At 48.9% G+C, this 27,712-nt stretch overlaps 1 protein-coding gene across 1 annotated transcript in view; it reads right to left on the reverse strand.

Moving 5' to 3' along the window:
• LOC147116196 (transmembrane protein 64-like) overlaps window positions 1-26,534 on the reverse strand; it is a 140,825-nt gene extending 114,291 nt beyond the window's left edge. The window contains exon 1 of the mRNA XM_085990921.1: window positions 26,224-26,534. Within this exon, the coding sequence (XP_085847047.1) occupies window positions 26,224-26,412 (189 nt within the window). The 5' untranslated portion in view covers window positions 26,413-26,534. The remainder of the gene's footprint in view (window positions 1-26,223) is intronic.
• Between the last annotated feature and the right edge of the window lie 1,178 nt (window positions 26,535-27,712).

The following is a 27,712-nucleotide window of genomic DNA, read 5'->3' on the forward strand; positions in this document are numbered from 1 at the left end:
GAGCAAGAGTGAAGGGATAGTGAGCAAGCGAGAAGGAATAGTGAGCAACAGTGAGGAATAGTGAGCAGGAGTGAAGAGATAGTGAGCAAGAGTGAAGAGGTAGTGAGCCAGAGTGAAGTGATAGTGAGCAAGAGTAAAAGGGATAGTGAGCAGGAGTGAAGGGATAGTGAGGAGTGAAGGGGTAGTGAACAGCAGTGGGAGAAAGTGAGCAGCAGTGGGCGATAGTGAGCAGCAGTGAAAGGATAGTAAGCAATAGTGAAGGAATAGTGAGCAGCAGTGAAGGGACAGTGAGCAGGAATGAAGGGACAGTGAGCATGAGTGAAGGAATAGTGAGCAGGAGTGAAGGGATAGTGAGCAGTAGTGCAGGAATAGTGAGCAGGAGTGACAGGATAGTGAACAGGAGTGAAGGGACCGTGAGCAAGAGTGAAGAGATAGTGAACAGGAGTGAAGGGATAGTGAGCAAGAGTAAAAGGGATAGTGAGCAGGAGTGAAGGAATAGTGAGTAAGAGTGAAGGGATAGTGAGCAGGAGTGAAGGGATAGCGAGCAGGAATGGAAGGGATAGTGAGCAGGAGTGAAGGGATAGTAAGAACAGTGAAAGGGATAGTGAGCAGGAGTGAAGGGATAGTGTGCAGGAGTGAAGGGACAGTGAGCAAGAGTGAATGGATAGTGAGCAGGAGTGAAGGGATAGTGAGCAGGTATGAAGGGATAGTGAGCAGGAGTGAAGGGACAGTGAGCAGGACTGAAGGGGTAGTGAGAAAGAGTGACGGGATAGTGAGCAGGAGTGAAGGGATAGTAAGCAAGAGTGAAGGAAAAGTGAGCAGCAGTGAAGGGATAGTGAGCACGGATGAAGGGGCAGTGAGCAGGAGTGAAGGGACAGTGAGCAGGAGTGAAGGAATAGTGAGCAGCACTGAAGGGATAGAGAGCAGGAGTGAAGCGATAGTGAGCAGGAATGAAGGGACAGTGAGCAAGAGTGAAGGGATAGTGAGCAGAAGTGAAGGGGCAGTGAGCAGGAGTGAGGGATAGTGAGAAAGAGTGAAGGGATAGTGAGCAGCAGTGAAGGGGTAGTCAGCAGGAGTGAAGGGACAGTGAGCAGGACTGAAGGGGTAGTGAGCAAGAGTGACGGGATAGTGAGCAGGAGTGAAGGGATAGTAAGCAGGAGTGAAGGAATATTGAGCAGCAGTGAAGGAATAGTGAGCACAAATGAAGGGGCAGTGAGCAGGTCTGAAGGGATAGTGAGCAGAAGTGAAGGGGCAGTGAGCAGGAGTGAGGGATAGTGAGCAGGAGTGAAGGGATAGTAAGCAAGAGTGAAGGGATAGTGAGCAACAGTGAAGGGATAGTGAGGTATGAAGGGATAGTGAGCAAGACTGAAGGGATAGTGAGCAACAGTGAAGGAATAGTGTGCAGGAGTGAAGGGATAGTGAGCCGGAATGAAGGGGTAGTGAGCAGGAGTGAAAGAATAGTGAGCAGGAGTGAAGGGATTGTAAGGAGTGAAGGGATAGTGAGCAGGAGTGAAGGGATAGTGAGCAGGAATGAAGGGATAGTGAGCAAGAGTGAAGTGATAGTGAGCAAGAGTGAAGTGATAGTGAGCAAGAGAGAAGGGATAGGGAGCAGGAGTGAAGGGATAGTGAGCAAGAGTGAAGTGATAGTGAGCAGCAGTGAAGGGATAGTGAGGTATGAAGGGATAGTGAGCAAGACTGAAGGGATAGTGAGCAAGAGTGAAGGAATAGTGTGCAGGAGTGAAGGGATAGTGAGCAGGAATGAAGGGGTAGTGAGCAGGAGTGAAAGAATAGTGAGCAGGAGTGAAGGGATAGTGAGCAGGAGTGAAGGGATAGTGAGCAGGAATGAAGGGATAGTGAGCAAGAGTGAAGTGATAGTGAGCAAGAGTGAAGTGATAGTGAGCAAGAGTGAAGTGATAGTGAGCAGGAGTGAAGGAATAGTGTGCAGGAGTGAAGGGATAGTGAGCAGGAATGAAGGGATAGTGAGCAGGAGTGAAGGAATAGTGAGCAGCAGTGAAGGGATAGTGAGGAGTGAAGGGATAGCGAACAGGAGTGATGGGATAGTGAGCATGAGTGAGGGATAGTGAGCAGCAGTGAGGGATAGTGAGCAGGAGTGAAAAGTTAGTGAACAGGAGTGAAGTGATAGTGAGGAAGAATGAAGGGATAGTGAGCAAGAGAGAAGGGATAGTGAGCAGCAGTGAGTGATAGTGAGCAGGAGTGAATAAATAGTGAGCAGGAGTGAAGAGATAGTGAGCAAGAGTGAAGGGATAGTGAGCAAGAGAGAAGGAATAGTGAGCAGCAGTGAGGGATAGTGAGCGGGAGTGAAGGGATAGTGAGCAAGAGTGACGAGATAGTGAGCCAGAGTGAAAGGATAGTGAGCAAGAGTAAAAGGGATACTGAGCAGGAGTTAAAGAGATAGTGAACAGGAGTGAAGTGATAGTGAGCAGGAGTGAAGGGATAGTGAGCAAGAGTGAAAGGGATAGTGAGCAAGAGTGAAGGGATAGCGAACAGGAGTGAAGGGATAGTGAGCAGGAGTGAAGGGATAGTGAGCAAGAGTGAAAGGGATAGTGAGCAGGAGTGAAGGAATAGTGAGCAGGAGTGAAGAGATAGTGAGCTAGAGTGAAGGGATTGTGAGCAGGAGTGAAGAGATCGTGAGCAAGAGTGAAGAGATAGTGAGCAGGAGTGAAGAGATAGTGAGCAAGAATGAAGAGATAGTGAGCCAGAGTGAAGGGATAGTGAGCCAGAGTAAAAGGGATAGTGAGCAGGAGTGAAGGGATAGTGAGCAAGAGTGAAGGGATAGTAAGCAGAAGTGAAGGGGCAGTGAGAAGGAGTTAGGGATAGTGAGCAAGAGTAAAGGGATGGTGAGCAGCAGTGAATGGATAGTGAGCAGGAGTGGAAGGGATAGTGAGCAGGAGTGAAGGGATAGTGAACAGGAGTGAAGGGATAGTGAGCAGGAGTGAAGGAAAATGAGCAAGAGTGAAAGGGATAGTGAGCAAGAGTGAAGAGATAGTGAGCTAGAGTGAAGGAATAGTGAGCAGCAGTGAGGGATAGTGAGCAGGAGTGAAGAGATAGTGAGCAAGAGTGAAGAGATAGTGAGCTAGAGTGAAGGAATAGTGAGCAGGAGTGAAGGGATAGTGAGCAAGAGTGAAGAGATGGTGAGCAGGAGTGAAGGGATAGTGAGCAAGAGTGAAGAGATGGTGAGCAGGAGTGAAGGGATAGTGAGCAGGAGTGAAGGGAAAATGAGCAGGAGTGAAGGGACAGTGAGCAAGAGTGAATGGATAGTGAGCAGGAGTGAAGGGATAGTGAGCAGTAGTGAAGGGACAGTGAGCAGGACTGAAGGGGTAGTGAGCAAGAGTGACGGGATAGTGAGCAGGAGTGAAGGGACAGTAAGCAAGAGTGAAGGAAAAGTGAGCAGCAGTGAAGGGATAGTGAGCACGGATGAAGGGGCAGTGAGCAGGAGTGAAGGGACAGTGAGCAGGAGTGAAGGAATAGTGAGCAGCAGTGAAGTGATAGTGAGCAGGAGTGAAGCGATAGTGAGCAGGAATGAAGGGACAGTGAGCAAGAGTGAAGGGATAGTGAGCAAGAGTGAAGAGATAGTAAGCAGAAGTGAAGGGGCAGTGAGCAGGAGTGAGGGATAGCGAGCAAGAGTAAAGGGATGGTGAGCAGCAGTGAAGGGATAGTGAGCAGGAGTGAATGGATAGTGAGCAAGAATGAAGGGATAGTGAGCAGCAGTGAAGGGATAGTGAGCAGGAATGAAGAGATAGTGAGCAAGAGTGAAGGGATAGTGAGCAAGAGTGAAGGGATAGGGAGCAGGAGTGAAAGTATAGTGAGCAGGAGTGAAGGGATAGTAAGGAGTGAAGGGATAGTGAGCAGGAGTGAAGGATAGTGAGCAGGAGTGACTAGATATTGAGAAGGAGTGAAGGGATAGTGAGCAAGAGTGAAGGAATAGTGAGCAGAAGTGAAGGGATAGTGAGCAGGAATGAAGGGGTAGTGAGCAGGAGTGAAGTGATAGTGAGAAAGAGTCAAGGGATAGTGAGGTGTGAAGGGATAGTGAGCAAGAGTGAAGGGATAGTGAGCAAGAGTGAAGGAATAGTGAGCAAGAGTGAAGGAATAGTGTGCAGGAGTGAAGGGATAGTGAGCAGGAATGAAGGGGTAGTGAGAAGGAGTGAAGTGATAGTGAGCAAGAGTGAAGGGATAGTGAGCAAGAGAGAAGGGACAGTGAGCAGCAGTGAGGGATAGTGAGCAGGAGTGAAGGGACAGTGAGCTGGAGTGAAGGGATAGTGAGCAAGAGTGAAGTGATGGTGAGCAAGAGAGAAGGGATAGTGAGCAGGAGTGATGGAATAGTGAGCAGGAGTGAAGGGATAGTGAGCAGGAGTGAAGGAATAGTGAGCAGGAGTGAAGGGATAGTGAGCAAGAGTGAAGAGATAGTGGGCAGGAGTGAAGGGATAGTGAGCAGGAATGAAGGGATAGTGAGCAGGAGTGAAGGAATAGTGAGCAGCAGTGAAGGGATAGTGAGGAGTGAAGGGATAGCGAACAGGAGTGATGGGATAGTGAGCATGAGTGAGGGATAGTGAGCAGCAGTGAGGGATAGTGAGCAGGAGTGAAAAGTTAGTGAACAGGAGTGAAGTGATAGTGAGGAAGAATGAAGGGATAGTGAGCAAGAGAGAAGGGATAGTGAGCAGCAGTGAGTGATAGTGAGCAGGAGTGAAGAAATAGTGAGCAGGAGTGAAGAGATAGTGAGCAAGAGTGAAGGGATAGTGAGCAAGAGAGAAGGAATAGTGAGCAGCAGCGAGGGATAGTGAGCGGGAGTGAAGGGATAGTGAGCAAGAGTGAAGAGATAGTGAGCCAGAGTGAAAGGATAGTGAGCAAGAGTAAAAGGGATACTGAGCAGGAGTTAAAGAGATAGTGAACAGGAGTGAAGTGATAGTGAGCAGGAGTGAAGGGATAGTGAGCAAGAGTAAAAGGGATAGTGAGCAAGAGTGAAGGGATAGCGAACAGGAGTGAAGGGATAGTGAGCAGGAGTGAAGGGATAGTGAGCAAGAGTGAAAGGGATAGTGAGCAGGAGTGAAGGAATAGTGAGCAGGAGTGAAGAGATAGTGAGCTAGAGTGAAGGGATTGTGAGCAGGAGTGAAGAGATCGTGAGCAAGAGTGAAGAGATAGTGAGCAGGAGTGAAGAGATAGTGAGCAAGAATGAAGAGATAGTGAGCCAGAGTGAAGGGATAGTGAGCCAGAGTAAAAGGGATAGTGAGCAGGAGTGAAGGGATAGTGAGCAAGAGTGAAGGGATAGTAAGCAGAAGTGAAGGGGCAGTGAGAAGGAGTTAGGGATAGTGAGCAAGAGTAAAGGGATGGTGAGCAGCAGTGAAGGGATAGTGAGCAGGAGTGAATGGATAGTGAGCAGGAGTGGAAGGGATAGTGAACAGGAGTGAAGGGATAGTGAGCAGGAGTGAAGGAAAATGAGCAAGAGTGAAAGGGATAGTGAGCAAGAGTGAAGAGATCGTGAGCTAGAGTGAAGGAATAGTGAGCAGCAGTGAGGGATAGTGAGCAGGAGTGAAGAGATAGTGAGCAAGAGTGAAGAGATAGTGAGCTAGAGTGAAGGAATAGTGAGCAGGAGTGAAGGGATAGTGAGCAAGAGTGAAGAGATGGTGAGCAGGAGTGAAGGGATAGTGAGCAGGAGTGAAGGGAAAATGAGCAGGAGTGAAGGGACAGTGAGCAAGAGTGAATGGATAGTGAGCAGGAGTGAAGGGATAGTGAGCAGTAGTGAAGGGACAGTGAGCAGGACTGAAGGGGTAGTGAGCAAGAGTGACGGGATAGTGAGCAGGAGTGAAGGGACAGTAAGCAAGAGTGAAGGAAAAGTGAGCAGCAGTGAAGGGATAGTGAGCACGGAAGAAGGGGCAGTGAGCAGGAGTGAAGGGACAGTGAGCAGGAGTGAAGGAATAGTGAGCAGCAGTGAAGGGATAGTGAGCAGGAGTGATGCGATAGTGAGCAGGAATGAAGGGACAGTGAGCAAGAGTGAAGGGATAGTGAGCAAGAATGAAGGGATAGTAAGCAGAAGTGAAGGGGCAGTGAGCAGGAGTGAGGGATAGTGAGCAAGAGTAAAGGGATGGTGAGCAGCAGTGAAGGGATAGTGAGCAGGAGTGAATGGATAGTGAGCAAGAATGAAGGGATAGTGAGCAGCAGTGAAGGGATAGTGAGCAGGAATGAAGGGATAGTGAGCAAGAGTGAAGGGATAGTGAGCAAGAGTGAAGGGATAGGGAGCAGGAGTGAAAGAATAGTGAGCAGGAGTGAAGGGATAGTAAGGAGTGAAGGGATAGTGAGCAGGAGTGAAGGATAGTGAGGAGGAGTGACTAGATATTGAGAAGGAGTGAAGGGATAGTGAGCAAGAGTGAAGGAATAGTGAGCAGGAGTGAAGGGATAGTGAGCAGGAATGAAGGGGTAGTGAGCAGGAGTGAAGTGATAGTGAGCAAGAGTGAAGGGATAGTGAGGTGTGAAGGGATAGTGAGCAAGAGTGAAGGGATAGTGAGGTGTGAAGGGATAGTGAGCAAGAGTGAAGGGATAGTGAGCAAGCGAGAAGGAATAGTGAGCAACAGTGAGGAATAGTGAGCAGGAGTGAAGAGATAGTGAGCAAGAGTGAAGAGGTAGTGAGCCAGAGTGAAGTGATAGTGAGCAAGAGTAAAAGGGATAGTGAGCAGGAGTGAAGGGATAGTGAGGAGTGAAGGGGTAGTGAACAGCAGTGGGAGAAAGTGAGCAGCAGTGGGCGATAGTGAGCAGCAGTGAAAGGATAGTAAGCAATAGTGAAGGAATAGTGAGCAGCAGTGAAGGGACAGTGAGCAGGAATGAAGGGACAGTGAGCTGGAGTGAAGGGACAGTGAGCATGAGTGAAGGAATAGTGAGCAGGAGTGAAGGGATAGTGAGCAGGAGTGAAGGAATAGTGAGCAGGAGTGACAGGATAGTGAACAGGAGTGAAGGGACCGTGAGCAAGAGTGAAGAGATAGTGAACAGGAGTGAAGGGATAGTGAGCAAGAGTAAAAGGGATAGTGAGCAGGAGTGAAGGAATAGTGAGTAAGAGTGAAGGGATAGTGAGCAGGAGTGAAGGGATAGCGAGCAGGAATGGAAGGGATAGTGAGCAGGAGTGAAGGGATAGTAAGAACAGTGAAAGGGATAGTGAGCAGGAGTGAAGGGATAGTGCGCAGGAGTGAAGGGACAGTGAGCAAGAGTGAATGGATAGTGAGCAGGAGTGAAGGGATAGTGAGCAGGTATGAAGGGATAGTGAGCAGGAGTGAAGGGACAGTGAGCAGGACTGAAGGGGTAGTGAGAAAGAGTGACGGGATAGTGAGCAGGAGTGAAGGGATAGTAAGCAAGAGTGAAGGAAAAGTGAGCAGCAGTGAAGGGATAGTGAGCACGGATGAAGGGGCAGTGAGCAGGAGTGAAGGGACAGTGAGCAGGAGTGAAGGAATAGTGAGCAGCACTGAAGGGATAGAGAGCAGGAGTGAAGCGATAGTGAGCAGGAATGAAGGGACAGTGAGCAAGAGTGAAGGGATAGTGAGCAGAAGTGAAGGGGCAGTGAGCAGGAGTGAGGGATAGTGAGAAAGAGTGAAGGGATAGTGAGCAGCAGTGAAGGGGTAGTGAGCAGGAGTGAAAGAATAGTGAGCAGGAGTGACTAGATATTGAGAAGGAGTGAAGGGATAGTGAGCAGCAGTGAGGGATTTTGAGCAGGAGTGAAGAGATAGTGAGCAAGAGTGAAGGGATAGTGAGCAGGAGTGAAGGGACAGTGAGCAGGAGTGAAGGGACAGTGAGCAAGAGTGAATAGATAGTGAGCAGGAGTGAAGGGATAGTGAGCAGGAGTGAAGGGATAGTCAGCAGGAGTGAAGGGACAGTGAGCAGGACTGAAGGTGTAGTGAGCAAGAGTGACGGGATAGTGAGCAGGAGTGAAGGGATAGTAAGCAAGAGTGAAGGAATATTGAGCAGCAGTGAAGGAATAGTGAGCACAAATGAAGGGGCAGTGAGCAGGTCTGAAGGGATAGTGAGCAGAAGTGAAGGGGCAGTGAGCAGGAGTGAGGGATAGTGAGCAGGAGTGAAGGGATAGTAAGCAAGAGTGAAGGGATAGTGAGCAGCAGTGAAGGGATAGTGAGGTATGAAGGGATAGTAAGCAAGACTGATGGGATAGTGAACAACAGTGAAGGAATAGTGTGCAGGAGTGAAGGGATAGTGAGCAGGAATGAAGGGGTAGTGAGCAGGAGTGAAAGAATAGTGAGCAGGAGTGAAGGGATAGTAAGGAGTGAAGGGATAGTGAGCAGGAGTGAAGGGATAGTGAGCAGGAATGAAGAGATAGTGAGCAAGAGTGAAGTGATAGTGAGCAAGAGTGAAGTGATAGTGAGCAAGAGAGAAGGGATAGGGAGCCGGAGTGAAGGGATAGTGAGCAAGAGTGAAGTGATAGTGAGCAGCAGTGAAGGGATAGTGAGGTATGAAGGGATAGTGAGCAAGACTGAAGGGATAGTGAGCAAGAGTGAAGGAATAGTGTGTAGGAGTGAAGGGATAGTGAGCAGGAATGAAGGGGTAGTGAGCAGGAGTGAAAGAATAGTGAGCAGGAGTGAAGGGATAGTAAGGAGTGAAGGGATAGTGAGCAGGAGTGAAGGGATAGTGAGCAGGAATGAAGGGATAGTGAGCAAGAGTGAAGTCATAGTGAGCAAGAGTGAAGTGATAGTGAGCAGGAGTGAAGGAATAGTGTGCAGGCGTGAAGGGATAGTGAGCAGGAATGAAGGGATAGTGAGCAGGAGTGAAGGAATAGTGAGCAGCAGTGAAGGGATAGTGAGGAGTGAAGGGATAGCGAACAGGAGTGATGGGATAGTGAGCATGAGTGAGGGATAGTGAGCAGCAGTGAGGGATAGTGAGCAGGAGTGAAAAGTTAGTGAACAGGAGTGAAGTGATAGTGAGGAAGAATGAAGGGATAGTGAGCAAGAGAGAAGGGATAGTGAGCAGCAGTGAGTGATAGTGAGCAGGAGTGAATAAATAGTGAGCAGGAGTGAAGAGATAGTGAGCAAGAGTGAAGGGATAGTGAGCAAGAGAGAAGGAATAGTGAGCAGCAGTGAGGGATAGTGAGCGGGAGTGAAGGGATAGTGAGCAAGAGTGACGAGATAGTGAGCCAGAGTGAAAGGATAGTGAGCAAGAGTAAAAGGGATACTGAGCAGGAGTTAAAGAGATAGTGAACAGGAGTGAAGTGATAGTGAGCAGGAGTGAAGGGATAGTGAGCAAGAGTGAAAGGGATAGTGAGCAAGAGTGAAGGGATAGCGAACAGGAGTGAAGGGATAGTGAGCAGGAGTGAAGGGATAGTGAGCAAGAGTGAAGGGATAGCGAACAGGAGTGAAGGGATAGTGAGCAGGAGTGAAGGGATAGTGAGCTAGAGTGAAGGGATTGTGAGCAGGAGTGAAGAGATCGTGAGCAAGAGTGAAGAGATAGTGAGCAGGAGTGAAGAGATAGTGAGCAAGAATGAAGAGATAGTGAGCCAGAGTGAAGGGATAGTGAGCCAGAGTAAAAGGGATAGTGAGCAGGAGTGAAGGGATAGTGAGCAAGAGTGAAGGGATAGTAAGCAAAAGTGAAGGGGCAGTGAGAAGGAGTTAGGGATAGTGAGCAAGAGTAAAGGGATGGTGAGCAGCAGTGAAGGGATAGTGAGCAGGAGTGAATGGATAGTGAGCAGGAGTGGAAGGGATAGTGGGCAGGAGTGAAGGGATAGTGAACAGGACTGAAGGGATAGTGAGCAGGAGTGAAGGAAAATGAGCAAGAGTGAAAGGGATAGTGAGCAAGAGTGAAGAGATAGTGAGCTACAGTGAAGGAATAGTGAGCAGCAGTGAGGGATAGTGAGCAGGAGTGAAGAGATAGTGAGCAAGAGTGAAGAGATAGTGAGCTAGAGTGAAGGAATAGTGAGCAGGAGTGAAGGGATAGTGAGCAAGAGTGAAGAGATGGTGAGCAGGAGTGAAGGGATAGTGAGCAGGAGTGAAGGGAAAATGAGCAGGAGTGAAGGGACAGTGAGCAAGAGTGAATGGATAGTGAGCAGGAGTGAAGGGATAGTGAGCAGTAGTGAAGGGACAGTGAGCAGGACTGAAGGGGTAGTGAGCAAGAGTGACGGGATAGTGAGCAGGAGTGAGGGGACAGTAAGCAAGAGTGAAGGAAAAGTGAGCAGGAGTGAAGGGATAGTGAGCAGGAGTGAAGGGACAGTGAGCAGGAGTGAAGGAATAGTGAGCAGCAGTGAAGTGATAGTGAGCAGGAGTGAAGCGATAGTGAGCAGGAATGAAGGGACAGTGAGCAAGAGTGAAGGGGTAGTGAGCAAGAGTGAAGAGATAGTAAGCAGAAGTGAAGGGGCAGTGAGCAGGAGTGAGGGATAGTGAGCAAGAGTAAAGGGATGGTGAGCAGCAGTGAAGGGATAGTGAGCAGGAGTGAATGGATAGTGAGCAAGAATGAAGGGATAGTGAGCAGGAATGAAGAGATAGTGAGCAAGAGTGAAGGGATAGTGAGCAAGAGTGAAGGGATAGGGAGCAGGAGTGAAAGTATAGTGAGCAGGAGTGAAGGGATAGTAAGGAGTGAAGGGATAGTGAGCAGGAGTGAAGGATAGTGAGCAGGAGAGACTAGATATTGAGAAGGAGTGAAGGGATAGTGAGCAAGAGTGAAGGAATAGTGAGCAGGATTGAAGGGATAGTGAGCAGGAATGAAGGGGTAGTGAGCAGGAGTGAAGTGATAGTGAGAAAGAGTGAAGGGATAGTGAGGTGTGAAGGGATAGTGAGCAAGAGTGAAGGGATAGTGAGCAAGAGTGAAGGAATAGTGTGCAGGAGTGAAGGGATAGGGAGCAGGAATGAAGGGGTAGTGAGAAGGAGTGAAGTGATAGTGAGCAAGAGTGAAGGGATAGTGAGCAAGAGAGAAGGGATAGTGAGCAGCAGTGAGGGATAGTGAGCAGGAGTGAAGTGATAGTGAGCAAGAGTGAAGGGATAGTGAGCAGGAGTGAAGGGACAGTGAGCAGGAGTGAAGGGACAGTGAGCAACAGTGAATAGATAGTGAGCTGGAGTGAAGGGATCGTGAGCATGAGTGAAGGGATAGTGAGCAGGAGTGAAGGGACAGAGAGCAGGACTTTAGGGGTAGTGAGCAAGAGTGACAGGATAGTGAGCAGGTGTGAAGGGATAGTAAGCAAGAGTGAAGGAATAGTGAGCAGCAGTGAAGGGATAGTGAGCACGAATGAAGGGGCAGTGAGCAGGTGTGAAGGGACAGTGAGACGGAGTGAAGGAATAGTGAGCAGCAGTGAAGGGATAGTGAGCAGGGGTGAAGCGATAGTGAGCAGGAGTGAAGGAATAGTGAGCAGGAGTGAAGGTATAGTGAAGAGTGAAGGGGAACTGAGCAGCATTGAGAGGAAGTGAGCAGCAGTGGGCGATAGTGAGCAGGAGTGAATAGATAGTGAGCAGGAGTGAAGGGATAGTGAGCAGGAGTGAAGGGATAGTGAGCAGGAATGAAGGGACAGTGAGCTGGAGTGAAGGGACAGTGAGCAGGAGTGAAGGAATAGTGAGCAGGAGTGAAGGGATAGTGAGCAGGAGTGAAGGGATAGTGAGCAGGAATGAAAGGATAGTGAGCAAGAGTGAAGTGATAGTGAGCAAGAGAGGAGGGACAGTGAGCAGGAGTAAAGGGATAGTGAGCAAGAGTGAAGTGATAGTGAGCAGGAGCGAACGAATAGCGTGCAGGGGTGAAGGGATAGTGAGCAGGAGTGAAGGAATAGTGAGCAGGAGTGAAGGGATAGCGAGGAGTGAAGGGGTAGTGAGCAGCATTGAGAGAAAGTGAGCAGCAGTGAGCGATAGTGAGCAGGAATGAAGGGACAGTGAGCTGGAGTGAAGGGATAGTGAGCAAGAGTGACGTGATAGTGAGCAAGAGAGAAGGGATAGTGAGCAGGAGTGAAGGAATAGTGAGCAGGAGTGAAGGAATAGTGAGCAGGAATGAAGGGACAGTGAGCTGGAGTGAAGGGATAGTGAGCAAGAGTGACGTGATAGTGAGCAAGAGAGAAGGGATCGTGAGCAGGAGTGAAGGAATAGTGAGCAGGAGTAAAGGAATAGTGAGCAGGAATGAAGGGACCGTGAGCAAGAGTGAAGTGATAGTGAGCAAGAGTGAAGTGATAGTGAGCAAGAGCGAAGGAATAGTGTGCAGGAGTGAAGGGGTAGTGAGCAGGAATGAAGAGATAGTGAGCAGGAGTGAAGGAATAGTGAGGAGTGAATGAATAGTGAGCAGCAGTGAAGGGATAGCGAACAAGAGTGATGGGATAGTGAGCATGAGTGAGGGATAGTGAGCAGCAGTGAGGGATAGTGAGCAGGAGTGAAAAGTTAGTGAACAGGAGTGAAGTGATAGTGAGCAACAGTGAAGGGATAATGAGCAAGAGAGAAGGGCTAGTGAGCAGCAGTGAGTGATAGAGAGCAGGAGTGAAGAGATAGTGAGCAGGAGTGAAGAGATAGTGAGTAAGAGAGAAGGAATAGTGAGCAACAGTGAGGGATAGTGAGCAGGAGTGAAGAGATAGTGAGCAAGAGTGAAGAGATAGTGAGCCAGAGTGAATGGATAGTGAGCAAGAGTAAAAAGGGATACTGAGCAGGAGTTAAAGAGATGGTGAACAGGAGTGAAGTGATAGTGAGCAGGAGTGAAGGGATAGTGAGCAAGAGTGAAAGGGATAGTGAGCAAGAGTGAAGGGATAGCGAACAGGAGTGAAGGGATAGTGAGCAGGAGTGAAGGGATAGTGAGCAAGAGTGAAAGGGATAGTGAGCAGGAGTGAAGGGATCGTGAGCAGGAGTGAAGAGATAGTGAGCTAGAGTGAAGGGATTGTGAGCAGGAGTGAAGAGACCATGAGCAAGAGTGAAGAGATAGTGAGCAGGAGTGAAGAGATAGTGAGCAAGAATGAAGAGATAGTGAGCCAGAGTGAAGGGATAGTGAGCCAGAGTAAAAGGGATAGTGAGCAGGAGTGAAGGGATAGTGAGCTGGAGTGAAGAGATAGTGAACAGGAGTGAAGTGATAGTGAGCAGAAGTGAAGGGATAGTGAGCAGGATTGGAAGGGATAGTGAGCAGGATTGGAAGGGATAGTGAGCAGGAGTGGAAGGGATAGTGAGCAGCAGTGGGAGGGATAGTGAGCAGGGGTGAAGGGATAGTGAACAGGAGTGAAGGGATAGTGAGCAGGAGTGAAGGGATAGTGAGCATGAGTGAAAGGGATAGTGAGCAAGAGTGAAGAGATAGTGAGCTAGAGTGAATGAATAGTGAGCAGCAGTGAGGGATAGTGAGCAGGAGTGAAGAGATAGTGAGCAAGAGTGAAGAGATAGTGAGCTAGAGTGAAGGAATAGTGAGCAGGAGTGAAGGGATAGTGAGGAAGAGAGAAGTGATAGTGAGCAGCTGTGAGGGATAGTGAGCAGGAGTGAAGAGATAGTGAGCAAGAGTGAAGGGGTAGTGAGCAGGAGTGAAGGGACAGTGAGCAGGAGTGAAGGGACAGTGAGCAAGAGTGAATAGCTAGTGAGCAGGAGTGAAGGGACAGTGAGCATGAGTGAAGGTATAGTGAGCAGGAGTGAAGGGACAGAGAGCAGGACTGAAGGGGTAGTGAGCAGGTGTGAAGGGATAGTAAGCAAGAGTGAAGGAATAGTGAGCAGCAGTGAAGGGATAGTGAGCACGAATGAAGGGACAGTGAGCAGGAGTGAAGGGACAGTGAGCAGGAGTGAAGGAATAGTGAGCAGCAGTGAAGGGATAGTGAGCAGGAGTGAAGCGATAGTGAGCAGGAGTGAAGGAATAGTGAGCAGGAGTGAAGGGGTAGTGAGCAGCAGTCAGAGAAAGTGAGCAGCAGTGGGCGATAGTGAGCAGGAGTGAAAGGATAGTAAGCAAGAGTGAAGGAATAGTGAGCAGCAGCGAAGGGATAGTGAGCAGGAATGAAGGGACAGTGAGCTGGAGTGAAGGGTCAGTGAGCAGGAGTGAAGGGATAGTGAGCAGGAGTGAAGGGATAGTGAGCAGGAATGAAAGAATAGTGAGCAAGAGTGAAGTGATAGTGAGCAAGAGTGAAGTGATAGTGAGCAAGAGAGAAGGGATAGTGAGCAGGAGTGAAGGGATAGTGAGCAAGAGTGAAGTGATAGTGAGCAGGAGTGAAGGAATAGCGTGCAGGGGTGAAGGGATAGTGAGCAGGAGTGAAGGAATAGTGAGCAGGAGTGAAGGGATAGTGAGGAGTGAAGGGGTAGTGAGCAGCAGTGAGAGAAAGTGAGCAGCAGTGAGCGATAGTGAGCAGGAGTGAAAGGATAGTAAGCAAGAGTGAAGGAATAGTGAGCAGCAGTGAAGGGATAGTGAGCAGGAATGAAGGGACAGTAAGCTGGAGTGAAGGGATAGTGAGCAAGAGTGAAGTGATAGTGAGCAAGAGTGAAGTGATAGTGAGCAAGAGTGAAGGAATAGTGTGCAGGAGTGAAGGGATAGTGAGCAGGAGTGAAGGGACAGTGAGCAGGAGTGAAGGGACAGTGAGCTGGAGTGAAGGAATAGTGAGCAGGAGTGAAGGGATAGTGAGCAGGAATGAAGGGATAGTGAGCAAGAGTGAAAGGATAGTGAGCAAGAGTGAAGGGATAATGAGCAAAAGAGAAGGAATAGTGAGCAACAGTGAGGGATAGTGAGCAGGAGTGAAGAGATAGTGAGGAAGAATGAAGAGATAGTGAGCCAGAGTTAAGGGACAGTGAGCAAGAGTAAAAGGGATAGTGAGCAGGAGTGAAGTGATAGTGAGCAGGAGTGAAGGGATAGTGAGCAGGAGTGGAAGGGATAGTGAGCAGGAGTGAATGGATAGTGAGCAGGAGTGGAAGGGATAGCGAGCAGGAGTGAAGGGATAGTAAGAAGAGTGAAAGGGATAGTGAGCAGGAGTGAAAGTGGTAGTGAGCAGGAGTGAAGGGATAGTGAGCAGGAGTGAAGGGATAGTGAGCAAGAGTGAAGGAATAGTGAGCAAGAGTGAATGAATAGTGTGCAGGAGTGAAGGGATAGTGAGCAAGAGTGAAGTGATAGTGAGCAGGAGTGAAGGAATAGTGTGCAGGAGTGAAGGAATAGTGAGCAGGATTGAAGGGATAGTGAGCAGGAGTGAAGGAATAGTGAGCAGGAGTGAAGTGATAGTGAGAAAGAGTGAAGGGATAGTGAGGTGTGAAGGGATAGTGAGCAAGAGTGAAGGGATAGTGAGCAAGAGTGAAGGAATAGTGTGCAGGAGTGAAGGGATAGGGAGCAGGAATGAAGGGGTAGTGAGAAGGAGTGAAGTGATAGTGAGCAAGAGTGAAGGGATAGTGAGCAAGAGAGAAGGGATAGTGAGCAGCAGTGAGGGATAGTGAGCAGGAGTGAAGTGATAGTGAGCAAGAGTGAAGGGATAGTGAGCAGGAGTGAAGGGACAGTGAGCAGGAGTGAAGGGACAGTGAGCAACAGTGAATAGATAGTGAGCTGGAGTGAAGGGATCGTGAGCATGAGTGAAGGGATAGTGAGCAGGAGTGAAGGGACAGAGAGCAGGACTTTAGGGGTAGTGAGCAAGAGTGACAGGATAGTGAGCAGGTGTGAAGGGATAGTAAGCAAGAGTGAAGGAATAGTGAGCAGCAGTGAAGGGATAGTGAGCACGAATGAAGGGGCAGTGAGCAGGTGTGAAGGGACAGTGAGACGGAGTGAAGGAATAGTGAGCAGCAGTGAAGGGATAGTGAGCAGGGGTGAAGCGATAGTGAGCAGGAGTGAAGGAATAGTGAGCTAGAGTGAAGGAATAGTGAGCAGGAGTGAAGGGATAGTGAGGAAGAGAGAAGTGATAGTGAGCAGCTGTGAGGGATAGTGAGCAGGAGTGAAGAGATAGTGAGCAAGAGTGAAGGGGTAGTGAGCAGGAGTGAAGGGATCGTGAGCAGGAGTGAAGAGATAGTGAGCTAGAGTGAAGGGATTGTGAGCAGGAGTGAAGAGACCATGAGCAAGAGTGAAGAGATAGTGAGCAGGAGTGAAGAGATAGTGAGCAAGAATGAAGAGATAGTGAGCCAGAGTGAAGGGATAGTGAGCCAGAGTAAAAGGGATAGTGAGCAGGAGTGAAGGGATAGTGAGCTGGAGTGAAGAGATAGTGAACAGGAGTGAAGTGATAGTGAGCAGAAGTGAAGGGATAGTGAGCAGGATTGGAAGGGATAGTGAGCAGGATTGGAAGGGATAGTGAGCAGGAGTGGAAGGGATAGTGAGCAGCAGTGGGAGGGATAGTGAGCAGGGGTGAAGGGATAGTGAACAGGAGTGAAGGGATAGTGAGCAGGAGTGAAGGGATAGTGAGCATGAGTGAAAGGGATAGTGAGCAAGAGTGAAGAGATAGTGAGCTAGAGTGAATGAATAGTGAGCAGCAGTGAGGGATAGTGAGCAGGAGTGAAGAGATAGTGAGCAAGAGTGAAGAGATAGTGAGCTAGAGTGAAGGAATAGTGAGCAGGAGTGAAGGGATAGTGAGGAAGAGAGAAGTGATAGTGAGCAGCTGTGAGGGATAGTGAGCAGGAGTGAAGAGATAGTGAGCAAGAGTGAAGGGGTAGTGAGCAGGAGTGAAGGGACAGTGAGCAGGAGTGAAGGGACAGTGAGCAAGAGTGAATAGCTAGTGAGCAGGAGTGAAGGGACAGTGAGCATGAGTGAAGGTATAGTGAGCAGGAGTGAAGGGACAGAGAGCAGGACTGAAGGGGTAGTGAGCAGGTGTGAAGGGATAGTAAGCAAGAGTGAAGGAATAGTGAGCAGCAGTGAAGGGATAGTGAGCACGAATGAAGGGACAGTGAGCAGGAGTGAAGGGACAGTGAGCAGGAGTGAAGGAATAGTGAGCAGCAGTGAAGGGATAGTGAGCAGGAGTGAAGCGATAGTGAGCAGGAGTGAAGGAATAGTGAGCAGGAGTGAAGGGGTAGTGAGCAGCAGTCAGAGAAAGTGAGCAGCAGTGGGCGATAGTGAGCAGGAGTGAAAGGATAGTAAGCAAGAGTGAAGGAATAGTGAGCAGCAGCGAAGGGATAGTGAGCAGGAATGAAGGGACAGTGAGCTGGAGTGAAGGGTCAGTGAGCAGGAGTGAAGGGATAGTGAGCAGGAGTGAAGGGATAGTGAGCAGGAATGAAAGAATAGTGAGCAAGAGTGAAGTGATAGTGAGCAAGAGTGAAGTGATAGTGAGCAAGAGAGAAGGGATAGTGAGCAGGAGTGAAGGGATAGTGAGCAAGAGTGAAGTGATAGTGAGCAAGAGTGAAGGAATAGCGTGCAGGGGTGAAGGGATAGTGAGCAGGAGTGAAGGAATAGTGAGCAGGAGTGAAGGGATAGTGAGGAGTGAAGGGGTAGTGAGCAGCAGTGAGAGAAAGTGAGCAGCAGTGAGCGATAGTGAGCAGGAGTGAAAGGATAGTAAGCAAGAGTGAAGGAATAGTGAGCAGCAGTGAAGGGATAGTGAGCAGGAATGAAGGGACAGTAAGCTGGAGTGAAGGGATAGTGAGCAAGAGTGAAGTGATAGTGAGCAAGAGTGAAGTGATAGTGAGCAAGAGTGAAGGAATAGTGTGCAGGAGTGAAGGGATAGTGAGCAGGAGTGAAGGGACAGTGAGCAGGAGTGAAGGGACAGTGAGCTGGAGTGAAGGAATAGTGAGCAGGAGTGAAGGGATAGTGAGCAGGAATGAAGGGATAGTGAGCAAGAGTGAAAGGATAGTGAGCAAGAGTGAAGGGATAATGAGCAAAAGAGAAGGAATAGTGAGCAACAGTGAGGGATAGTGAGCAGGAGTGAAGAGATAGTGAGGAAGAATGAAGAGATAGTGAGCCAGAGTTAAGGGACAGTGAGCAAGAGTAAAAGGGATAGTGAGCAGGAGTGAAGTGATAGTGAGCAGGAGTGAAGGGATAGTGAGCAGGAGTGGAAGGGATAGTGAGCAGGAGTGAATGGATAGTGAGCAGGAGTGGAAGGGATAGCGAGCAGGAGTGAAGGGATAGTAAGAAGAGTGAAAGGGATAGTGAGCAGGAGTGAAAGTGGTAGTGAGCAGGAGTGAAGGGATAGTGAGCAGGAGTGAAGGGATAGTGAGCAAGAGTGAAGGAATAGTGAGCAAGAGTGAATGAATAGTGTGCAGGAGTGAAGGGATAGTGAGCAAGAGTGAAGTGATAGTGAGCAGGAGTGAAGGAATAGTGTGCAGGAGTGAAGGAATAGTGAGCAGGATTGAAGGGATAGTGAGCAGGAGTGAAGGAATAGTGAGCAGGAGTGAAGTGATAGTGAGAAAGAGTGAAGGGATAGTGAGGTGTGAAGGGATAGTGAGCAAGAGTGAAGGGATAGTGAGCAAGAGTGAAGGAATAGTGTGCAGGAGTGAAGGGATAGGGAGCAGGAATGAAGGGGTAGTGAGAAGGAGTGAAGTGATAGTGAGCAAGAGTGAAGGGATAGTGAGCAAGAGAGAAGGGATAGTGAGCAGCAGTGAGGGATAGTGAGCAGGAGTGAAGTGATAGTGAGCAAGAGTGAAGGGATAGTGAGCAGGAGTGAAGGGACAGTGAGCAGGAGTGAAGGGACAGTGAGCAACAGTGAATAGATAGTGAGCTGGAGTGAAGGGATCGTGAGCATGAGTGAAGGGATAGTGAGCAGGAGTGAAGGGACAGAGAGCAGGACTTTAGGGGTAGTGAGCAAGAGTGACAGGATAGTGAGCAGGTGTGAAGGGATAGTAAGCAAGAGTGAAGGAATAGTGAGCAGCAGTGAAGGGATAGTGAGCACGAATGAAGGGGCAGTGAGCAGGTGTGAAGGGACAGTGAGACGGAGTGAAGGAATAGTGAGCAGCAGTGAAGGGATAGTGAGCAGGGGTGAAGCGATAGTGAGCAGGAGTGAAGGAATAGTGAGCAGGAGTGAAGGTATAGTGAAGAGTGAAGGGGAACTGAGCAGCATTGAGAGGAAGTGAGCAGCAGTGGGCGATAGTGAGCAGGAGTGAATAGATAGTGAGCAGGAGTGAAGGGATAGTGAGCAGGAGTGAAGGGATAGTGAGCAGGAATGAAGGGACAGTGAGCTGGAGTGAAGGGACAGTGAGCAGGAGTGAAGGAATAGTGAGCAGGAGTGAAGGGATAGTGAGCAGGAGTGAAGGGATAGTGAGCAGGAATGAAAGGATAGTGAGCAAGAGTGAAGTGATAGTGAGCAAGAGAGGAGGGACAGTGAGCAGGAGTAAAGGGATAGTGAGCAAGAGTGAAGTGATAGTGAGCAGGAGCGAACGAATAGCGTGCAGGGGTGAAGGGATAGTGAGCAGGAGTGAAGGAATAGTGAGCAGGAGTGAAGGGATAGCGAGGAGTGAAGGGGTAGTGAGCAGCATTGAGAGAAAGTGAGCAGCAGTGAGCGATAGTGAGCAGGAATGAAGGGACAGTGAGCTGGAGTGAAGGGATAGTGAGCAAGAGTGACGTGATAGTGAGCAAGAGAGAAGGGATAGTGAGCAGGAGTGAAGGAATAGTGAGCAGGAGTGAAGGAATAGTGAGCAGGAATGAAGGGACAGTGAGCTGGAGTGAAGGGATAGTGAGCAAGAGTGACGTGATAGTGAGCAAGAGAGAAGGGATAGTGAGCAGGAGTGAAGGAATAGTGAGCAGGAGTAAAGGAATAGTGAGCAGGAATGAAGGGACCGTGAGCAAGAGTGAAGTGATAGTGAGCAAGAGTGAAGTGATAGTGAGCAAGAGCGAAGGAATAGTGTGCAGGAGTGAAGGGGTAGTGAGCAGGAATGAAGAGATAGTGAGCAGGAGTGAAGGAATAGTGAGGAGTGAATGAATAGTGAGCAGCAGTGAAGGGATAGCGAACAAGAGTGATGGGATAGTGAGCATGAGTGAGGGATAGTGAGCAGCAGTGAGGGATAGTGAGCAGGAGTGAAAAGTTAGTGAACAGGAGTGAAGTGATAGTGAGCAACAGTGAAGGGATAATGAGCAAGAGAGAAGGGCTAGTGAGCAGCAGTGAGTGATAGAGAGCAGGAGTGAAGAGATAGTGAGCAGGAGTGAAGAGATAGTGAGTAAGAGAGAAGGAATAGTGAGCAACAGTGAGGGATAGTGAGCAGGAGTGAAGAGATAGTGAGCAAGAGTGAAGAGATAGTGAGCCAGAGTGAATGGATAGTGAGCAAGAGTAAAAAGGGATACTGAGCAGGAGTTAAAGAGATGGTGAACAGGAGTGAAGTGATAGTGAGCAGGAGTGAAGGGATAGTGAGCAAGAGTGAAAGGGATAGTGAGCAAGAGTGAAGGGATAGCGAACAGGAGTGAAGGGATAGTGAGCAGGAGTGAAGGGATAGTGAGCAAGAGTGAAAGGGATAGTGAGCAGGAGTGAAGGGATCGTGAGCAGGAGTGAAGAGATAGTGAGCTAGAGTGAAGGGATTGTGAGCAGGAGTGAAGAGACCATGAGCAAGAGTGAAGAGATAGTGAGCAGGAGTGAAGAGATAGTGAGCAAGAATGAAGAGATAGTGAGCCAGAGTGAAGGGATAGTGAGCCAGAGTAAAAGGGATAGTGAGCAGGAGTGAAGGGATAGTGAGCTGGAGTGAAGAGATAGTGAACAGGAGTGAAGTGATAGTGAGCAGAAGTGAAGGGATAGTGAGCAGGATTGGAAGGGATAGTGAGCAGGATTGGAAGGGATAGTGAGCAGGAGTGGAAGGGATAGTGAGCAGCAGTGGGAGGGATAGTGAGCAGGGGTGAAGGGATAGTGAACAGGAGTGAAGGGATAGTGAGCAGGAGTGAAGGGATAGTGAGCATGAGTGAAAGGGATAGTGAGCAAGAGTGAAGAGATAGTGAGCTAGAGTGAATGAATAGTGAGCAGCAGTGAGGGATAGTGAGCAGGAGTGAAGAGATAGTGAGCAAGAGTGAAGAGATAGTGAGCTAGAGTGAAGGAATAGTGAGCAGGAGTGAAGGGATAGTGAGGAAGAGAGAAGTGATAGTGAGCAGCTGTGAGGGATAGTGAGCAGGAGTGAAGAGATAGTGAGCAAGAGTGAAGGGGTAGTGAGCAGGAGTGAAGGGACAGTGAGCAGGAGTGAAGGGACAGTGAGCAAGAGTGAATAGCTAGTGAGCAGGAGTGAAGGGACAGTGAGCATGAGTGAAGGTATAGTGAGCAGGAGTGAAGGGACAGAGAGCAGGACTGAAGGGGTAGTGAGCAGGTGTGAAGGGATAGTAAGCAAGAGTGAAGGAATAGTGAGCAGCAGTGAAGGGATAGTGAGCACGAATGAAGGGACAGTGAGCAGGAGTGAAGGGACAGTGAGCAGGAGTGAAGGAATAGTGAGCAGCAGTGAAGGGATAGTGAGCAGGAGTGAAGCGATAGTGAGCAGGAGTGAAGGAATAGTGAGCAGGAGTGAAGGGGTAGTGAGCAGCAGTCAGAGAAAGTGAGCAGCAGTGGGCGATAGTGAGCAGGAGTGAAAGGATAGTAAGCAAGAGTGAAGGAATAGTGAGCAGCAGCGAAGGGATAGTGAGCAGGAATGAAGGGACAGTGAGCTGGAGTGAAGGGTTAGTGAGCAGGAGTGAAGGGATAGTGAGCAGGAGTGAAGGGATAGTGAGCAGGAATGAAAGAATAGTGAGCAAGAGTGAAGTGATAGTGAGCAAGAGTGAAGTGATAGTGAGCAAGAGAGAAGGGATAGTGAGCAGGAGTGAAGGGATAGTGAGCAAGAGTGAAGTGATAGTGAGCAGGAGTGAAGGAATAGCGTGCAGGGGTGAAGGGATAGTGAGCAGGAGTGAAGGAATAGTGAGCAGGAGTGAAGGGATAGTGAGGAGTGAAGGGGTAGTGAGCAGCAGTGAGAGAAAGTGAGCAGCAGTGAGCGATAGTGAGCAGGAGTGAAAGGATAGTAAGCAAGAGTGAAGGAATAGTGAGCAGCAGTGAAGGGATAGTGAGCAGGAATGAAGGGACAGTAAGCTGGAGTGAAGGGATAGTGAGCAAGAGTGAAGTGATAGTGAGCAAGAGTGAAGTGATAGTGAGCAAGAGTGAAGGAATAGTGTGCAGGAGTGAAGGGATAGTGAGCAGGAGTGAAGGGACAGTGAGCAGGAGTGAAGGGACAGTGAGCTGGAGTGAAGGAATAGTGAGCAGGAGTGAAGGGATAGTGAGCAGGAATGAAGGGATAGTGAGCAAGAGTGAAAGGATAGTGAGCAAGAGTGAAGGGGTAATGAGCAAAAGAGAAGGAATAGTGAGCAACAGTGAGGGATAGTGAGCAGGAGTGAAGAGATAGTGAGGAAGAATGAAGAGATAGTGAGCCAGAGTTAAGGGACAGTGAGCAAGAGTAAAAGGGATAGTGAGCAGGAGTGAAGTGATAGTGAGCAGGAGTGAAGGGATAGTGAGCAGGAGTGGAAGGGATAGTGAGCAGGAGTGAATGGATAGTGAGCAGGAGTGGAAGGGATAGCGAGCAGGAGTGAAGGGATAGTAAGAAGAGTGAAAGGGATAGTGAGCAGGAGTGAAAGTGGTAGTGAGCAGGAGTGAAGGGATAGTGAGCAGGAGTGAAGGGATAGTGAGCAAGAGTGAAGGAATAGTGAGCAAGAGTGAATGAATAGTGTGCAGGAGTGAAGGGATAGTGAGCAAGAGTGAAGTGATAGTGAGCAGGAGTGAAGGAATAGTGTGCAGGAGTGAAGGGATAGTGAGCAGGAATGAAGGGATAGTGAGCAGGAGTGAAGGAATAGTGAGCAAAAGTGAAGGGATAGTGAGCAAGAGAGAAGGGATAGTGAGCAGCAGTGAGTGATAGTGAGCAGGAGTGAAGAGATAGTGAGCAGGAGTGAAGAGATAGTGAGCAAGAGTGAAGGGATAGTGAGCAAGAGAGAAGGAATAGTGAGCAGCAGTGAGGGATAGTGAGCAGGAGTGAAGAGGTAGTGAGCAAGAGTGTATACATAGTGAGCCAGAGTGAAGGGATAGTGAGCAAGAGTAAAAGGGATAGTGAGCAGGAGTGAAGGGATAGTGAGCTGGAGTGAAGAGATAGTGAACAGCAGTGAAGCAATAGTGAGCAGGAGTGAAGGGATAGTGAGCAGGAGTGGAAGGGATAGTGAGCAGGAGTGAAGGGATAGTGAGTAAGAGTGAAGGGATCGTGAGCAGGAGTGAAGGGAAAGTGAGCAGGAGTGGAAGAGTTAGTGAGCAGGAGTGAAGGGATAGTAAGAAGAGTGAAAGGGATAGTGAGCAGGAGTGAAAGGGGTAGTGAGCAGGAGTGAAGGAATAGTGAGCAGGAGTGAAGGGATAGTGAGCAGGAGAGAAGGGATAGTGAGCAAAAGTGATGGGATAGTGAGCAACAGTGACGGGATAGAGAGCAGGAGTGAAGGGATAGTGAGGAGGAGTGAAGGGATGGTGAGCAGGAGTGAAGAGATAGTGAGCTAGAGTTAAGGAATAGTGAGCAGGAGTGAAGGGATAGTGGGCAAGAGTGAAGAGATGGTGAGCAGGAGTGAAGGATAGTGAGCAGGAGTGAAAGGACAGTGAGCAAGTGTGAAGGGATAGTGAGCAGGAGTGAAGGGATAGTGAGTAAGAGTGAAGGGATAGTGAGCAGGAGTGAAGGGATAGTGAGCAGGAGTGGAAGGGTTAGTGAGCAGGAGTGAAGGGATAGTAAGAAGAGTGAAAGGGATAGTGAGCAGGAGTGAAAGGGGTAGTGAGCAGGAGTGAAGGGATAGTGAGCAGGAGTGGAAGGGATAGTGAGCAGGAGTGAAGGGATAGTGAGTAAGAGTGAAGGGATAGTGAGCAGGAGTGAAGGGATAGTGAGCAGGAGTGGAAGCGTTAGTGAGCAGGAGTGAAGGGATAGTAAGAAGAGTGAAAGGGATAGTGAGCAGGAGTGAAAGGGGTAGTGAGCAGGAGTGAAGGGATAGTGAGCAGGAGTGAAGGGATAGTGATCAGGAGAGAAGGGATAGTGAGCAAGAGAGATGGGATAGTGAGCAACAGTGACGGGATAGAGAGCAGGAGTGAAGGGATAGTGAGCAGGAGTGAAGGGATAGTGAGCAAGAGTGAAAGGGATAGTGAGCAAGAGTGAAAGTGATAGTGAGCAGGAGTCAAGGGATAGTGAGCAGGAGTGAAGAGATTGTGAACAGGAGTGAAGTGATAGTGAGCAGGAGTGAAGGGATAGTGAGCAAGAGTGAAAGGGATAGTGAGCAAGACTGAACTGATAGTGTGCAGGAGTGAAGGGATAGTGAGCAGGAATGAAGGGATAGTGAGGAGTGAAGGAATAGTGAGGAGTGAAGGATTAGTGAGCAGCAGTTAAGGGATAGTGAGGAGTGAAGGGAAAGTGAGCAGGAGTGATGGGATAGTGAGCATGAGTGAGGGATAGTGAGCAGCAGTGAGGGATAGTGAGCAGGAGTGAAGAGATAGTGAACAGGAGTGAAGTGATAGTGAGCATGAGTGAAGGGATAGTGAGCAAGAGAGAAGGGATAGTGAGCAGCAGTGAGGGACAGTGAGCAGGAGTGAAGAGATAGTGAGCAAGAGTGAAGAGATAGTGAGCAAGAGTGAAGGGATAGTGAGCAGGAGTAAAGGGATAGTGAACAGGAGTGAAGAGATAGTGAGCAAGAGTGAAGAGATAGTGAGCTAGAGTGAAGGAATAGTGAGCAGGAGTGAAGGGATAGTGAGCAAGAGTGAAGAGATGGTGAGCAGGAGTGAAGGATAGTGAGCAGGAGTGAAAGGACAGTGAGCAAGAGTGTCAGGATAGTGAGCAGGAGTGAAGGAATAGTGAGCAGCAGTGAAGGGATAGTGAGCAGGAGTGAAGCGATAGTCAGCAGGAATGAAGGGACAGTGAGCAAGACTGAAGGGATAGTGAGCAGAAGTGAAGGGGCAGTGAGCAGGAGTGAGGGATAGTGAGCAGGAGTGAAGGGATAGTAAGCAAGAATGAAGGGATAGTGAGCAGCAGTGAAGGGATAGTGAGGTGTGAAGGGATAGTGAGCAGGAATGAAGGGATAGTGAGCAAGAGTGTAGGGATAGTGAGCAAGAGTGAAGGAATAGTGTGCAGGAATGAAGGGATAGTGAGCAGGAATGAAGGGGTCGTGAGCAGGAGTGAAAGAATAGTGAGCAGGAGTGACTAGATATTGAGAAGGAGTGAAGGGATAGTGAGCAGGCGTGAAGGGATAGTGAGCAGGAATGAAGGGGTAGTGAGCAGGAGTGAAGGAATAGTGAGCAGGAGTGAAGGGGTAGTGAGCAGCAGTGAGAGAAAGTGAGCAGCAGTGGGCGATAGTGAGCAGGAGTGAAAGGATAGTAAGCAAGAGTGAAGGAATAGTGAGCAGCAGTGAAGGGATAGTGAGCAGGAATTAATGGACAGTGAGCTGGAGTGAAGGGACAGTGAGCAGGAGTGAAGGAATAGTGAGCAGGAGTGAAGGGATAGTGAGCGGGAGTGAAGGGATAGTGAGCAGGAGTGAAGTGATAGTGAGCAGGAATGAAGGAATAGTGAGCAGCTGTGAAGGGATAGTGAGGAGTGAAGGGATAGCGAACAGGAGTGATGGGATAGTGAGCATGAGTGAGGGATAGTGAGCAGCAGTGAGGGATAGTGAGCAGGAGTGAAAAGTTAGTGAACAGGAGTGAAGTGAGAGTTAGCAGGAGTGAAGAGATAGTGAGCAAGAGTGAAAGGAATAGTGAGCAGGAGTGAAGGGATAGCGAGCATGAGTGAAGGGATAGTGAGCAGCAGTGAGGGATAGTGAGCAGGAGTGAAGAGACAGTGAGCAAGAGTGAAGAGATGGTGAGCTAGATTGAAGGGATAGTGAGCAGGATTGAAGGGATAGTGAGCAAGAGTGAAGGGGCAGTGAGCAGGAGTGAAGGGACAGTGAGCAGGAGTGAAGGGATAGTGAGCAGGAGTGAAGGGACAGTGAGCAAGACTGAAGGGATAGTGAGCAGAAGTGAAGGGGTAGTGAGCAGGAGTGAGGGATAGTGAGCTAGACTGAAGGAATAGTGTGCAGGAGTGATGGGATAGTGAGCAGGAGTGATGGGATAGTGGGCAGGAGTGAATAGATAGTGAGAAGGTGTGAAGGGATAGTGAGCAGGAGGAGTGATGGGAGAGTGAGCAGGAGTTATGGGATAGCGAGCAGGAGTGAAGGAATAGTTAGCAGGAGGGATAGTGAACAAGAGTGATGGGATAGTGAGCAAAAGTGAGCGATAGTGTGCAGGAGTGAAGGGAGAGTGAGCAGGAGTGAGAATAGTGAGCAGGAGTGAAGGGATAGTGAGCAAGAGTGAAGGGATAGTGAACAAGAGCATAGCCCCAGGAAATTGTTAACAAATTAAATGCAGCAGGTGCTTTTTTACCATAATAAATTAGGCAGATTTCCCAGACCCCCTTTTTCAAAGTTAATTTGCTCTGTCATTTGCTGTAAAGATTCTGTTACCTGTAATGCAAATGCCAAGTAGCCCTCTACACCTCGGTGATTCACCACATCTTCCAAGGTCCTAACTGTGCTACCCAGGTAGGAGTTGAGGATCTGGGAGGGTAACAGGCCCGCAGTGGAGGTGGCCAAATACTGCAGCGTCTCCAACTTGCTAATCTGAAGAGAAAACCCAAAGACATGGATTATCATTTACAAGGAAAACATCATATTTAGTGAAGTGTTATTACACAACTAGCTTGTTGATTAAAGGCAACCAACATTTTATTTTTAAATTATCAATTCTCTGCTCACCTTTCCTGGATTAGATTGGGAGAAGGGGAAGTGCAACAAGACCTGGGTGTCCTTGTGCACCAGTCGCTGAAGGTAAGCATGCAGGTGCAGCAGGCGGTTAAGAAGGCAAATGGTATGTTGGCCTTCATAGTGAGAGGATTCGAGTACAGGAGCAAGGATGTCTTGCTGCAGTTGTACAGGGCCTTGGTGAGACCACACCTTGAGTATTGTGTGTAGTTTTGGTCACCTTATTTGAGGAAGGATATTCTTGCCATGGAGAGAGTGCAGTGAAGATTCACCAGACTGATACTTGGGATGGCAGGAATGACGTAGGAGGAGAGATTGGGTCGATTAGGCTTATATTTGCTAGAGTTTAGAAGAATGAGAGGGGATCTCATTGGAATTTATAAAATTCTAACAGGACTAGACAGACTAGATGCAGGAAGGATGTTCCCGATGGCCGGGGAGTCCAGAACCAGGTGTCACAGTCTAAGGATAAGGGGTAAGCCATTTAGGACTGAGATGAGGAGGAATTTCTTCACCCAGAGAGTGGTGAACCTGTGGAATTCTCTACCACAGAAGGCAGTTGAGGCCAATTCATTAAATATATTCAAGAAGGAGTTAGATATATTTCTTAAGGCTAAAGGGATCAAGGGATATGGGGAGAAAGCAGGGATAGAATACTGAATTTGGATGATCAGCCATGATCGCATTAAATGGCAGAACAGGCTCGAGGGGCCGAATGGCCTTCTCCTGCCTTAGGTATTTCTATGATTAATTACCTGCCAACGTGAGTAACTCTGTGTGGTCACAGAGACCTCTCATGCAGCCCGACCTGCCTAGCCTCCTCCTCCTCCTCTTCACCCAGACATGTGCTAGTAATGGCGGGACAAAAGGCATTTTTTTTATTCGTTCTTGAGAAGTGGGCGTCGCTGGCAAGGCCAGCATTTATTGCCCAGCCCTAATTGCCCTTGCGAAGGTGGTGGTGAGCCGCCTTCTTGAACCGCTGCAGTTCGTGTGGTGAACGCACTCCCACAGTGCTGTTAGGGAGGAAGTTCCAGGATTTGGCAGGTATTCTGTGGCGAGTGTCTCACCTCCTGACTCCTCAGTGAAGGGATAGTGAGCAATTTTGAGCCTGAATGTCATCAAGGTCTTGCTGCATGCGGGCAAGGACTGCTTTATTATCTGAGGAGTTGTGAATGGCGCTGAACACTGTGCA

The sequence above is a fragment of the Somniosus microcephalus genome, chromosome 6 (assembly GCF_052327205.1).
Source record: "Somniosus microcephalus isolate GS21.2 chromosome 6, FLI_Smic_1.0, whole genome shotgun sequence".
NCBI classification, from domain to species: domain Eukaryota; kingdom Metazoa; phylum Chordata; class Chondrichthyes; order Squaliformes; family Somniosidae; genus Somniosus; species Somniosus microcephalus.